Genomic DNA, 13879 nt, shown 5'->3' with positions numbered 1-13879 from the left:
GCAAGAGATAGAAAGATAGAAGGAAACATATTACCAAAAGAAATTTTGTATGTTAATGAATTAGAAAAAAAAAATTAATAAAATATAACAAAAAAAAAATTGTTAAGAATTTGTATAATATTTTGTTTGATGCAAAAGCGTGGCTCCAGAGAGCAATCAAGACACATATTTAGTACGTGGATCCTCTCATCATTAAAATATTAGTTTTCAATGACATTCGGTATTGCTTTTACAACCTTAAAATTTATGTTCACATAAATTTATGTATAACTGTTGAATAGTAAGACAATTTTTTTTTTCAAAATTATCATATCAAAATCAAAAGAAAAAAAAAACAAATTAAGAAAAAAAAAGACTCTGACTCTGCTGAAATCAAAATGTTATTTCGAAAATTTTGAGATAACTTATGAAACCCTCAAACAAATTGTCAGATATTTTCTTCATTTGTGGAATTAAGTATATTGATTTTACAAATGCAAAAGAAGAAGGTTGAAAGTTTTCAATATAAATTTGTTCTTTACTTCTCTCAGACTGAATTCTAATATTGCGCTTCCCAAGCAACATTTTAGGTTTTATAACGGACCACCTTTAAGTTTTATAAGAGACCTGGAGAATCTTATAAAACAATCAGTGTTACTTGGGTCTGGCTTCTGAATTCTGGAATTTTTAACATTTTTGAAGAATTTTGGATGGAGTAACTGATGTATGAATCAAAACTTACATTTAAATTTGGATGCATAATTCAAATTTTAATTTTAATTTCTGATGCTTAGCTGCGGAGTCACATATCAAGTTTGATGTTAGTTTCTACTGATTGGTATTTTAATTTTTCCTCTGTAATTCTGAGAACAAATTCCGTTGAATCTTATTCTTATTAAGCATAAAATGTTGTTTCGATTTTTTCCTAAAAAGAATAGGATTTATGTTGAATAACTTTTGAATTATTTTCTTTAAATACGTTTTAAGAACCTGAGTGTTGAGTGCAAAATTTTGAATTTGGCTATCAAAATTCTGAGAATAAATTTTCAGTGCGACCCTAAAAATGTATATTTTTACTCGAAATCTTAATTCAAATTTTAGAAACTATTCTTAGGTGGAATTTGCTTTTTGAATTCTGATTTGAAGGGCGAATGTTTCATGAATAGAAATCCGAATTTTTACTGATTCCGTAATTCAATCACTTATGATCTACGATTTTCAACATTTTTTCTATCTTATAAAAAACGTGGTAACTAGTAAAAGCGCAGAATGTATGCTAAAATCATTTTAAAACTTGGTATCTTCTTTCACCATAACTTACAATTAACCAAATAACATGGTGGCTTATTAGTTTTTTTTTGTATCCCGCATTTTTAATATTTGAGTATGGTTATAATGAAAACGTGTACCTACAGAATGTTGCGATATTTTTGACAAAAGTACCGTGAACTCAATTCAAAACAGCCAAAAACAAGTAAATTACGTACAAAATTCTCATTTTAAAAACAACATTTGATAATAAGACCTTTGTAAAATTTTACTTTTCGAGAAAATCGGCTCTCCTGAGTGAGGACTGAATGAATACTAAATTCATATCAATCTTTTTCCGTTCTGTTAACATTTCTAGCGTAACATTTCATAAGGGCGAAACTAGCAGTTAGCTCGAAACGAGAAAAACGCGTTTAAAAATTCGGAACACCTTTTCAAATCCTATTTGAAAAATCGACCACTTTTTGTTCAAAAAATCAAAAAATGTGCATTATATTCACTTATTGTTCGATGGATATCAAGAACTTCAACGTTTTTCACTTAATTTCAGAGTTTTCGAGTTTCGCCCTTTTATTGTTTTCGATTTTAGTCACGCCTGCAAGTTTCGCCCAATTGATCGGCCGTTTTTGTTTTGGTTTTGAAGTTTCGCCCATTCGTCCTACACGCAAAAACTAATTATGCCGTTTTGTCACACACGGTCAACTCAGTTACGCCCACATGAATAGAAAAATTCACTCCAATTTGAATAGGCGTAACTTCACGTTCCAACGAAAATGCATCAACAGGAAGTTTCGCCCAATTGAATTTTATCAATTTTTTGAAAGTTTTAAGTAATTTTAAGATGAAACCGCGTTTGATAGGTAAAGTGCAACCGCGTGCATCCTGAATGACCGTTAACTCGATTTGTTTACATTTGTCAGTTTCGCCCTTTTGTTACGCTAGATTTCATCTTTATTTGTTCAATGACGAATGAATTCGTCATTCGGTTTTTTGGTCGGAGTCCTCAAAATTATTCCCCATTTCAAATATACTTGTTACGTGGCTACTCATTTCTTCAACTTTCGATTCAGCACAACCATTTTTTTAATGAAAAAAATGATGAAGTTTAGAACACCATAGTTTTCGAGATGAACAACACAACACAAGTGAAGTGAATGGCACACAAAAATATTATAAGTAAAATGCCTTAATAAAATTATTTGAAAAAATAAAATAAAATAACTTATCTCTTTATCTATATTCAAGGTCTTTTTTCCAGAGATAAGTGAAAAAAAGGTGCACTATGCTATAAAATATAAATTTTTTCTATCCACCACAGAACTTTTTTACCAAAACTTAACGTATTCAAGCTTCGCAGTTATCAAAAGTTAATTGATTTGAATGATTTTTATTCATATTGAACAATATCCTTGAGCTTAAAAATAGTTTATGCTCGAGATGTTTTTCTACCACATTTCAATGACTTAAAACACATACATTTAAAATATTTTTGAACAGGAACTGGAACAGTTCAGAGCCCTGAAATGTATGCGCTGAGCTCAAAGCTACCGATTTTCAATAAATTTCCAACTTTTTCCCGCATTATACAGTGAGCGCAATAAGAATAGCACCACTATGTGTTTTGCTTGTTAAAATATGAATGATTGAAAATCACCAAAATTTTCTTCTATAAATTGTCCTGAATTGTTTAACGGATAAATCAAGCATAGATTCAGTTTTTTTTTGAAGTTGCAATTGGCGTTGAGGACCAAAACTATGGAAAAAGGGTGCGAAATAAGAATAGTACCACTTGTGTTTTTCATCAAAAACAAGATTATTTCTAAAAATTTACTGTGTAAAAGTGAATAATATTGCTTCGACCAAATTATTTGAATAGATAAATAACTGCATTTTAAGAAGTTTTCCAGAATTCCAAAGATTTTCAAAGGTTTTAAAATGGTGTTTTAAGAGATGCTCTTCTAGCATTAAGGAATTTGATATTTGAGCTGTAATTCTTTACCAAACTACTTACTTTCTTCTGAAATAGATGACTACGGGTTAAAAAATTCTGATTTTTTTTTATCATGATGAAATGAATGAACTTGAGGGTTCAATAAGTCAATTACGTATCAGAAAAAAAAATCTTAAAAGAATTTTCCCGAATTCGATTCGAAATTCCCGGCCTTTTTCCGGTTCTATTTTCAATTCCCGGTTTCGCTGGCAACCCTGGAATTATCTAACAGACAAGTGTGAATATTTTTTTAAAACGTTTTCTCTTGAGGGTTTTTTTTAATTTAAGAAATTATTTTTGGAATTGAAAATTTTCAGATATTGAAACAAAACTAATTAAGTACTACACCATTCTAGACTTTCTCGATCTCAAGGTCTTTACATTGAAAATGTTATTTTATTGTTATGTTTTTCATCTGGAAGGCATATATAAATTAGTCCTTGACTGAATAACCAAAATTTTCAATAGAAAATGTTCATTTCGATAAAAATTGTCAATGAAAATTCTCAAATTGATGTTATGAGTGTTGAAATCTGAGTTCGTCTGACATAAAATCTAGATTCTGAATCGTATCTAGATTCTAAAATGCTTAATGAGTTAATAAATAATACTTAAAATTAAATAAAATCCAACTGGAAAAATTAGAATCAAATAGATACACATAGAAACACATTAATTTTTAAAATCTTTTTGATTGAAGTGAGTTTATCTGCTGTTCAAAACGTGGACTGTAGAGCATTGTATCGTTAATAAAATAATTCTCATCAAATAAATTTCAACAAATTGAATAACGAAATTTAAATAACTGAAATTGCGTTATTTATATTCCATGAAAACTACATTATTTAAGGTCATATTTGAGGTTCTACACTAAAGACTAAAAACTTTGCTCATCTTATTGTTTCTTTGTTTTTTTTTTTCAAAAATTCAGAGTTTAAAATTGCATTTGCTGAATAATGTTGTAGATTGCAGCATATTTCAGCTTAATTTTTGATAATTAGGTTATAGTTTGTTTTTTTTAAGATTTTTTTAAGCATCTATAACTTGTCAACAATATGATTCAATAATAACATAGGCTTATCGGTGTCGCCTCATCCTTTTTTTGCTTAAGGAGGAATTATCTCAGAGGATGAGAATCCCGTACAAATGAAAAATGCTACGAAATTCTTCCATTTTCATAAAAAAAAAATTTGTAATTATTGAATTGAAACAAACGAGGTCACAAAAATGTATATGACTAAAGTGACTATTTTCTTTTTCAAATCGTCTAGTCTTAATGATATATAGAAAAGAATTTTTTAAACTTGCCTTATCAAACTTCATTAACCTCACATAAACAGTTTGTGGCAGTCACAGGATTTGTTATACTGGTTCATATATTTATTTTAAATTGAAAGGAAAATCGTCGTAACATTTTCAGACTTCAATTACATCAATTTAAAGTGGCTCCAGAGAGTGACATGAGAAGCTATGAATGTTAAAATAACTATGTGTACCTACTTATCCAAAACAACCTACTTAACATTTTTCAAATTGTCACCGGAGTTAGTAAAAAAAGCTTACGACTTACAGATGGCACTTGTGCTTGGGCAGCTTTTTATTAGGGAATGAGAAATTCATCAAGATGTTTCGAATGAAAAATTGCACTAAACAAACAACATTGCTCGCTTCCAAATACAGTAAAACCCGGAACAACATCCACATATATTCAGCTGATCCCCAGAAAGGAGAAAACAGTTGCACGTTTGAAGAAACGTAGTGAAACCAAAAAGGATAAGAAAAAAAAACATCTCGAGTGTTATAAATGTGGCTCCAGCAGAAGTGGTTTCTTGGGAAACAGCTCCTTGAAAAGCTCGTTTTTTGCAACACCACTTGGCAGTTAGTATTAGTATGGTAGGTGTAATGGATTGTGTACTTCTCAAGGATCAGCAGCACCACCACAAAAGCGTCTCAAGTCAGATTCATTGGCCGACCGAACGGAGGACGGAAACGAATGTAATCTCAAGAAAACATATCAATATTGGATTCGGAGAGCTAATCCCCTTGAAATAGTTTTAAGACGGAGGCATTTTCTCAAGGGCCTGTTCCAGAAGATGCGTTTTTTTTTCGAGCAAACTGCAACAGGAGTTTTTAAACTAGTACATATGTAATGATTTTTTCGATATTCCAATACAAAGACCATGTGAAATATATTTATTAGAAACACAACCACAATAAAACACCAGTTATGGTTTAGGAATTTGTTTATTAGTGTACAGAACAGATGCTCTTAAACATAACAGCGTACATGTACATTACAACGAACATTCTTACAGTCTAATAATACAGATTCGGAAGCAATATAAAATAAGATTTCTCCCATGTGACAAACATCTGCAAAGCACTTAGCTGGCTTGCGTTTGAAAAAAAAAATGGGTATTTCTTTTAAATACATCGAGACCATTAGACGCGTCTTCCTTATTTTCTTTTCTAAACAAAAATGCTCCATTTTTTCTGTAGCTTATATAGGTGCCACTCAAGGATAGCATTGTAGTGTGTATATGTAGAATAATCATCCGATTAGGTTCAGAAGCATGGTATGGAATTTCCATCTTCGATTCCCCTTGAGCGGCACCTTTCTTCCGTTCTTTCTTTTTTTTTACATATTTTTGCAGGTATTTCCGTGCACGTCATCCGACGATACTTCTCAATCATGCAAAAAGCATCCATCCTGCTCTTGAATCACAGGTTTATTTATCTTGTGCAGTACGCTTCAGGTCGTCGGGTTTGTTTTGCTATTTTCCGGTCGTCGTTGTGTCTTTTGCTGACTCGGTTTGTTGTTATACATTTCGTTTCAGGGCTTTTTCGGGGGAGCTTTCGTTTTCCTTCCACGTTGCTTGTTGGCAATTATTTTCTTGCCTTTAAAATACAAAACATAATTCTGTCTTTCGCCCAACAACCCAGTCCCTTAAGCCAGCAGAACATCGTGAAGGATGCAGTGCCGTTCATGGTTACCATGCCAGCCCTGGAATTCTCGGCGCAAATCGGCAATACGCAAAGCCCGCCGACGAACCAGATCAGCCCAGCGGCCAACTTCGTAATCTATATCGCTGCTAGTCGGGGAAGTCGGCGAAGCCGGAGAGCGCTAGAAAAGTAAAAAAAACGATTTCAATCTCAGGAAACAAATTAATCATCTTACGCTGTGCTGCAAGAATAACGAAAGTTCATTAGAAAACTTTGCCCCCTCCACCCCAACAACATATTTTAACTCTAATCCAATTGGAAATTGAGGCGCAGAGCAAGAGCAATCATTCCATCGAGCTTTTTTTCCCTTCATTTTCGTCATTAAAAATCCATCATTTCGCGATGGCGGTTCGGAAACCAGATCCTTCTAGCCACCACAACAATACCTGTTGCACGTTCTTCTGGTACATGATTGTTTGGTTGGCTCCTTCCTCACGATCGATTTCCCGCTCCCGCATCAACTGTTCGATGTGGTTTTGTTTTTCCCGGAGGACATCCTGAAAAACAGATGAAAAAAAAACAAACGAAAAGAAGAGAATTAAATTTGGAGTTCAATGTCAATCAAAATGAGTACGGATTCCATCCATCCAGTCGGTAGCCCTTCTGGACCGGAGGGTTCCGAATCGATTGATTGATGGTTTGCTTCAGAGCAGAGCAGTGTGTCTTTTACAGTGTGATGAGTGGTTTATTGTTTGTATTTTACGTTGTTACTTCGGGAATGATTGCGTAGTATAGTTGTTACTCTTTGTTGCGAAAAGCTTCACAAAATGTTTCATTAAGGGCCAATGGAAAAAAGTAATTCGATTTGTTCATTTTATAACAAGCAGATGCATTAAAATCGGTTTCAATCAAATACATAAATGACTTTAAGCTATCAGAATTAATACGTTTCGATAAAGTTTCGAGAGGTTTTTTTCTCACTGCGTAATAATACACAGTAATGTACAAAAGGGTTTGTCGAATTGCTACTTTTCTCGAATTTCAAATACTAGTTAGTCTAAAATGTCGTCGTTTTGGTCAAAACGAGAACGACAGTATATTTGCCGATTTTTTAAATGAATGGAAACGCGAAATTTTTTTCAAAGAATGTAATTTTTTTCAATATTTAATTCTCGGAGCATCCTTTTTTCCCGTTAAAAGAAACTAGCAAAACTGACAGATTGTTTGTCCAATTTTCAGAAACATTATTTTAACAAATAAGTTAGGTCGGAACAAATACATATTTCTTCCATTCCCCCCTCCCCCTGTCGAAATTTCCAAAAAACCCGAAGGGGGGAATAAATAAAATTTGATGTATTTTATGGAAATTTTGAAAATATTATCAAATATTCGAAACATTACAACAGCAAAAAACAGATTGTGAATGATGGGTGTATTATCATCTTTTGTTTTCTTGATTTTATTGAATTTTTCGATAAAAAATTACTTAATTTATAGGTTTTGCGCATTGATATATGTAATGTTCTGATAAAATGGTTTTCGTTAGGGTATTGGGTATAATTGGGTGGAGCTGTTTTTTTTAATTGTTCAAATCACATTTTGAGTTAAGTTTGGGCAATTCCAATCGTGCAGCTTTTTGGGCGCGAATAAATTTCTTCCGTTTTTTCAGTCGGTTGAAACTTGTCTGCGGCCACTGACACCATCTTAAGTTAAGATTCATAACCAGCCGCTCGATACCTTGGCTACTCATGTCATATTACATGAGTACTATGAAACCAAGCAATACTCAAAGTCAAAAAAATGAAGTACCAATCTGACCATGCCATAGCCAAGGAATCGAGCGCGTGATAGTTTCGGGGGCTTCAGACAAGGTATACTCATTTGAAAAAAAGGCGTGGATTTGTTCCATTGGAAATGTCTAAATTTTATTCAAAATGTAATTTATCTTTGCAAAATTATGACATCTGGTAACTCTTTATTTCTGGTAACCATAACTCTTTCAAATTTCAAATGTAGATAGTTTTATCAGAACATTTTAATGCTCTAAAATCAATGACTATCTTGTTTAAAAAAATATTTCTGAAAATTGGACGTAAAGCTAACACTGACAGATTTTCCGTTTAATTTTCTAGTTTCTTTTCATGAAAAAAAACTATTTTCTCGCTTTTCCGTCCTGGGCGTAGATGTAGCCAGAGATTTTTCCAGTAAGTTCCAATACATATTGGAATTTTTTTTGCATTACGTGAGTACAAAATATTCAAGAAACCCAAGTGTCATTCTCCGAACAAATATTCGCGTTTTTTTTATATAGAATATCAAATCAGAACCTGGGCACCTAATTCTAATTTAAAAAATCTGCAAAAAATCTGTCGTCTGTTTTGACCATAAAGGAAACTTTCTAAACTACATGGTTTTTGAAATTCAAGAAAAGTAGAAATTCGACACACCCTAATATACAATGTGCATATTTGAATTGAAATTCGTTAAAAAGAATATTTGAATTGATGATGTCTGTACATTAGGATGGCAAAACATGGGAAACATTTCATAAACTAATTTTAAAATCCAACCATATGCATTTTGTAGATTGACCCAAAAAACTAACCAGTGCAAAATTGCAGCTCAATCGGACATGAATTGGGGGTACCGTAAAACGGGATAACATTGATCACCGGGGTAAATATTATCAACATGAAACTTTCCCACATAATCATCAATAACTAAGTCGTAAGTTAAAATATCTTAAAACTTTTTTCTACCTTTAAAAACCTTCATGTTGAATTCAAAATTGGGAAAGACCAGGTTTGTTTTTTTTTTTTTAATTTCAAATATAAGTTAAAATGTAACTTGAAAATCTTGAAATATATATTTTTCCAAAGACTCGCAAACAAACACCTTTTTCTGATGAAATCAAAGCATTTAGAAGCAGCAGGTTGATTTATGTGACAGTTCTACTGTTTTTCTTAATATATTTATAGTTTTGGTGTAGTTTTTGTTGTGTTTTGACGTGAATTTTTGGTCTTTAAAAAATGGGGACATTTTTCAAGAGTAAGCAAGCCTAGGACAAAAGGCTAGAATCCCTGGTAAAGTTTGAAGGAAATAATTAAAAGGGAGTAATGCGAGGGCTTTAGTTTATCAATTACTAGCATTTATATCCTTTATTTACTGTGTTTTGTATCCTTTATGATAAAGGAAACTCGTTAAAACCGTCAAAATAGAGACTGATCAATGTTACCCCAAAGCATCAAATCCTAAACAAAGACGAAATCGATTTTTAAATCAAATTTAAAGTAGTCTTACAAATTTCGACAACCATGTTTTACGTTAATAGGAGTCCAGTACTGGTTTTAAAAATATGAAACATGCCATATTCCCCTTAACAGGAAAAAAGTGATCAATCTTACCCCGTTTTATGGTACCTTAAAGGGCGCACTCAAAGTTTCGGTTTTTGACCCTCAAAAATCACCAAAAGTGGGGGAGGCAAAGGAAGTCGAGAAAATCGAAATACTAATTTCGATGCAAAATGACTTAGAAAACATAAAACGACAAAATCTGATGTTATCTAGAAAATAAAATTTTCTTAAGTACAATTTTCCCGTATTTTTGGATAACGTGCCGCTATTAATCCTACCCTATTAGTCCCGCTATTAAGCATACTATAGTTCGAAACATATTTCCGACTATAGCACGAATTTTTGATTCCTTCAAAAAGAACAAACAGTAATTCGAAACGTTGGATGAAGAACACATAAAAAGTGTTGTAAATCTTGACCGAAAGACCGAAAACCGAACAGAACCTATGAATCACTCCCGCATTAGCATTTGATAAAAATTATCGATTCGCTCAAACCTATTATTGCGTAATTTTTTACAAATACAAAGCTGATTTTTGAAATTAGAAAGATGAGCTTTAGGAAGAAGACCAAGGATGCCGAAATCACAGAAAAATTCGTTATTTCACAGAATTTTGAAAAAAGTATCATCACAAAACCCAACAAACATTTTCTAGGTATATTTTTTAACTAATTTTGTTATACATCTCATGTTTCATGGGGACGCAATATACATAAATATTCAAACTTTTGTCTTAAGCGATAAGAGTTATACAAATTGAACGATATTCAACACCTTATTCGTACATCCTGAAAGTATTCGAAAGAGCGCAAGTTTTGCTCTTAATGCATGCAAACCGTTATCAGCGACAATATTTCGTGCTTCTCTCATTGGACAAATTTTCCAAATGAACCATCTGATTTTAAGTAATATGGTTGCACTGCTAATCGCAGAGAGAACAACAAGGTTGTTTTTTCACTTGAATCCCGCGCGGAAAAACAAATTTTCAAACAAGGCGGACTTTTTGTCATATCCGATTTATACCGACTTTAAGCAACCATTTTTTACGATCGTTTACTTATTTGGAAGGACTATAGACTCGGGAACCCCGGACTCCCGAAAAAAAGACATAAGTTGGCATAACTCGAAAACCGATCAAGAAAATGGCACCAAACTTGGCATGGGAGAGTATTTGGATACGAAAAATATTTTTTTGGTTATTTGATACCCCCCTTTCCTTTTCCAGAAAGGGGGAGGAACTCTCTTAAATATTTTTTTACATAACTCAAAAACTTATTAAGCAAATGGTACCAAATTTGGCATGTGAGGGTATTTGGGTACGTATGTACGTTGGTACGGTGATAATTTGAGATTTCTCCTATTCCAACGGGGAATAACGGGAAATAGGAGAGGGGAGGGGGGCGGACTTCCATACAATGTTTTGTACAACTGAAGAACAAATCGAGGAAATGTTCGAGGATGGTATTTGAGTTCGAGAAATATTTATATGATTTTTTGAGACCCCTCCCTTCTTCTATTGGAAAGATAGAAAGGGTGAAGTGAGGCTCCCATACGATTTTTATTGCTTATCTCGAGAACAATTGGAGCAAATGGAACCAAATTCTTTTCATGGAAGGGTATTTCAAAACAAAAAAAAACGGCGAGAACCTCCTTCCAGTGGTGAAATAGGAAAAGGACTCCTTTACCATTTCTGGCAGAACTAGAGAACTTATCAAAGAAATGGAACCAAATAATATATGGAAGAGCCTGTGGTACGAGAAATATTTAAATGATTAATTGAAACCTCTACCAATCTTCCATTGGGAATATAGGAAGCGATGATACAATTCTTTGCATAACTAGAGAACTTATCTTAGAAATAGTATCAAATTTCACATACAAAAGGATTAGAGCACGAGAAATGGTTCTATTTTTATTCGAGGCACCACCATTATTTCAAGCAATGGTGGGAGGGGACCTAATACTATTTTTTTTTTTTGGCATAACTTAAAAATTAATCAAGCAAATGGAAGGTGTTTGGGGACGAGATATGTTTCTAAGGTTGTTATATAATCTTCTACCTTACAAAAAGGAGAGGGAAGGAAGGAGTTCCATTTAATGTTGATGTATCGCTTAAGAACTTATCGTCCAATGGAACCAAATTTAATATGAGAGGGTTTTTGGGAACCAAAACATGATATGATTATGACAAACGCCTGCCTTCTTCAACTAGTGGGGAAGGGAAGAAGTAAGGGCGTTTCTAGCAGGCGTTAAATGAGCACTTATCAATCATTAGGGACCATCCTTTATGAAAGAGTGTGTTTGCATACAAATAAATTGAGACCCTCGGTTTTTTTTTCAGAGTGAAGTAGGAAAGTAGACATTTTTTAATATTTTTATCAGAAAAATGGGACCACATGTGGCGAAGGACGTTATTTAGGTACCAACTATATTTCATAGAAGTCCGTGAAATATAGTTCCCCACTTCGGGAGAATAGAAGGTGGAGAATCCATACCAATAAAACATAGGACATTTTAAAATAGTTAGAGAACTCATACTTCATACAGAAGGTCAACAAAAATATTAAAAAAAGATATGGTACGTTTTAAACACTTTCGGATGCTTTCAATCAAGGTACGCATAAAATATCAGTGAAAAGTGTGAATTTTTATCTGAGAGTGGGAAAAAGAAGAAGGAGTTTCTTTCACGTATCGCGGTATTTGCTAATCAAAAGGAAGAACGTGTTTTAACGATGTTTCAAATTTGAACACTGGACAGCGCTGCATCATTAAATTCGAATTATCGTTGGAAGACGCATTGTACTGTGGCTGAAAATGTTTCGTTATTATTGAAAAACAAAAAAAACTATTCGTAAGATTGCCCATGTACAAAAATATCATCTAAAAGATTGAGGAAAAAGAATATTTACATACGTTTGTCCTATGAAATATTAACAACAAATGATCTTCATCGTTTATGTACATTAATAACAACAGAGATCCCAAATTACTTTCCTGAAGTACACATGAACATGACTAGAAATGCTTTGCTAATCCGTGTAAATTATTTGAGGATTCAAAGTGTTCCTGTAAAGAGGGATAAAATAAATTAATGCTACTTGGTTGTTTATCATTAAACACCATGCATTTCTGAAGGGATAATATCAATAAAAAATCAACTTTAATTCTAATACATTTCCAATTGGTTTGGGTATCGATTATTCTATAGCAGCTATGCTGAGTACTCTGCGTATGATGTGTACTAATAAGACATTAACGCTTCAAAATACCAGTTGAGAAACATCTAAGGAGTGTATTCGAAAAAAAAAATGCAACACTTCGGTCTGAATATTTTTATTAAGTGTGTTCGACATAACTTTGATTTTGAGTGACTCAAAACTCTTTCAAGTATATTTTGCTTGAATAAGCTCGGCCTGAAAAGATATCGTTAAAAACTGAAAATTTAAAATAAAAAATATTTTTTTATATTTTGAACCTTCCTAATTTTTTTGGGTAAGCTTTTACGATGTTGACGTCTTCAACAAAATTGCAACATTTTATCCAATCTAAAAACTAAAGACATAGTTGCTCTAAAATGAAAATAACGAAAAATAATTTTTTATCTCACTGCTAGGTGATTTAATCTTTTTTTTTTATCAAAAGCTCATTTTAAAGTGCTTAAAATAAAAGTGAAATGTCTCGAAGACACTATGGGTCTAAAATGCGTTGTTTTGGCGCAAACAATTTTGATCACTTTTCTACATCGTTTTCCCCTGTGTACACTGGTAAAATTATCAAAATGCGGTGGTCAAATCGTGCCCAAAATATTTGGACTGCTAATGGGGATATATTCCAATAACATTGTTATGGACAGCTGAACGAACTCTTTAGCGGGCACTTGGCAGGATTCCAGCCAGAAACTTTTCATTGACAAGTCTCGCCTGTATTTTTCGGATTTAAAAAGGAGAAAAAATTGAAAAAAAGATTTCCAGAAGCTGACGATCTGTGAAAGCTACAAATCAGTCAATGTTTCATAACGATTGACACGATGAATGACTGAATATAAAAAAATAATTGTACGGTGATGGACATACGCGGGAGTAAGAGGAACAAGTCGTACAGGAATTGATCAAATAATGTTAACATAATTATCCAGAGGATAAATAGTCCCTCCCACTCCTAAAGAAGCGTATGGGGTGGAGGAAGGACCCAAATGGGCCTGTGGGACCATCACAAAAAACATATACAGAAAAGACTGCTTCCAAATGCCACATTTTTTCTCTGCATTGCCTTTGATTAGGTCCTACACAGATTATACTCTGTTTTGATCTGTTTTGGAATACTTCCATTACGCAAAAACTGTGG

At 33.1% G+C, this 13879-nt stretch overlaps 1 protein-coding gene across 6 annotated transcripts in view; it reads right to left on the bottom strand.

The window, feature by feature from the left end:
• LOC129743123 (restin homolog) overlaps positions 1 to 13879 on the bottom strand; it is a 126343-nt gene that overhangs the window by 42811 nt on the left and 69653 nt on the right. For all 6 annotated transcript variants that reach the window (XM_055735084.1, XM_055735085.1, XM_055735087.1 and 3 more), the window contains one exon: positions 6628 to 6738. In XM_055735084.1, coding sequence (XP_055591059.1) covers positions 6628 to 6738 — 111 coding nt within the window. The remainder of the gene's footprint in view (positions 1 to 6627; positions 6739 to 13879) is intronic.

The sequence above is a fragment of the Uranotaenia lowii genome, chromosome 2, assembly GCF_029784155.1.
Source record: "Uranotaenia lowii strain MFRU-FL chromosome 2, ASM2978415v1, whole genome shotgun sequence".
Lineage (NCBI taxonomy): Eukaryota > Metazoa > Arthropoda > Insecta > Diptera > Culicidae > Uranotaenia > Uranotaenia lowii.
This window is presented reverse-complemented; position numbering and strand designations above follow the sequence as displayed.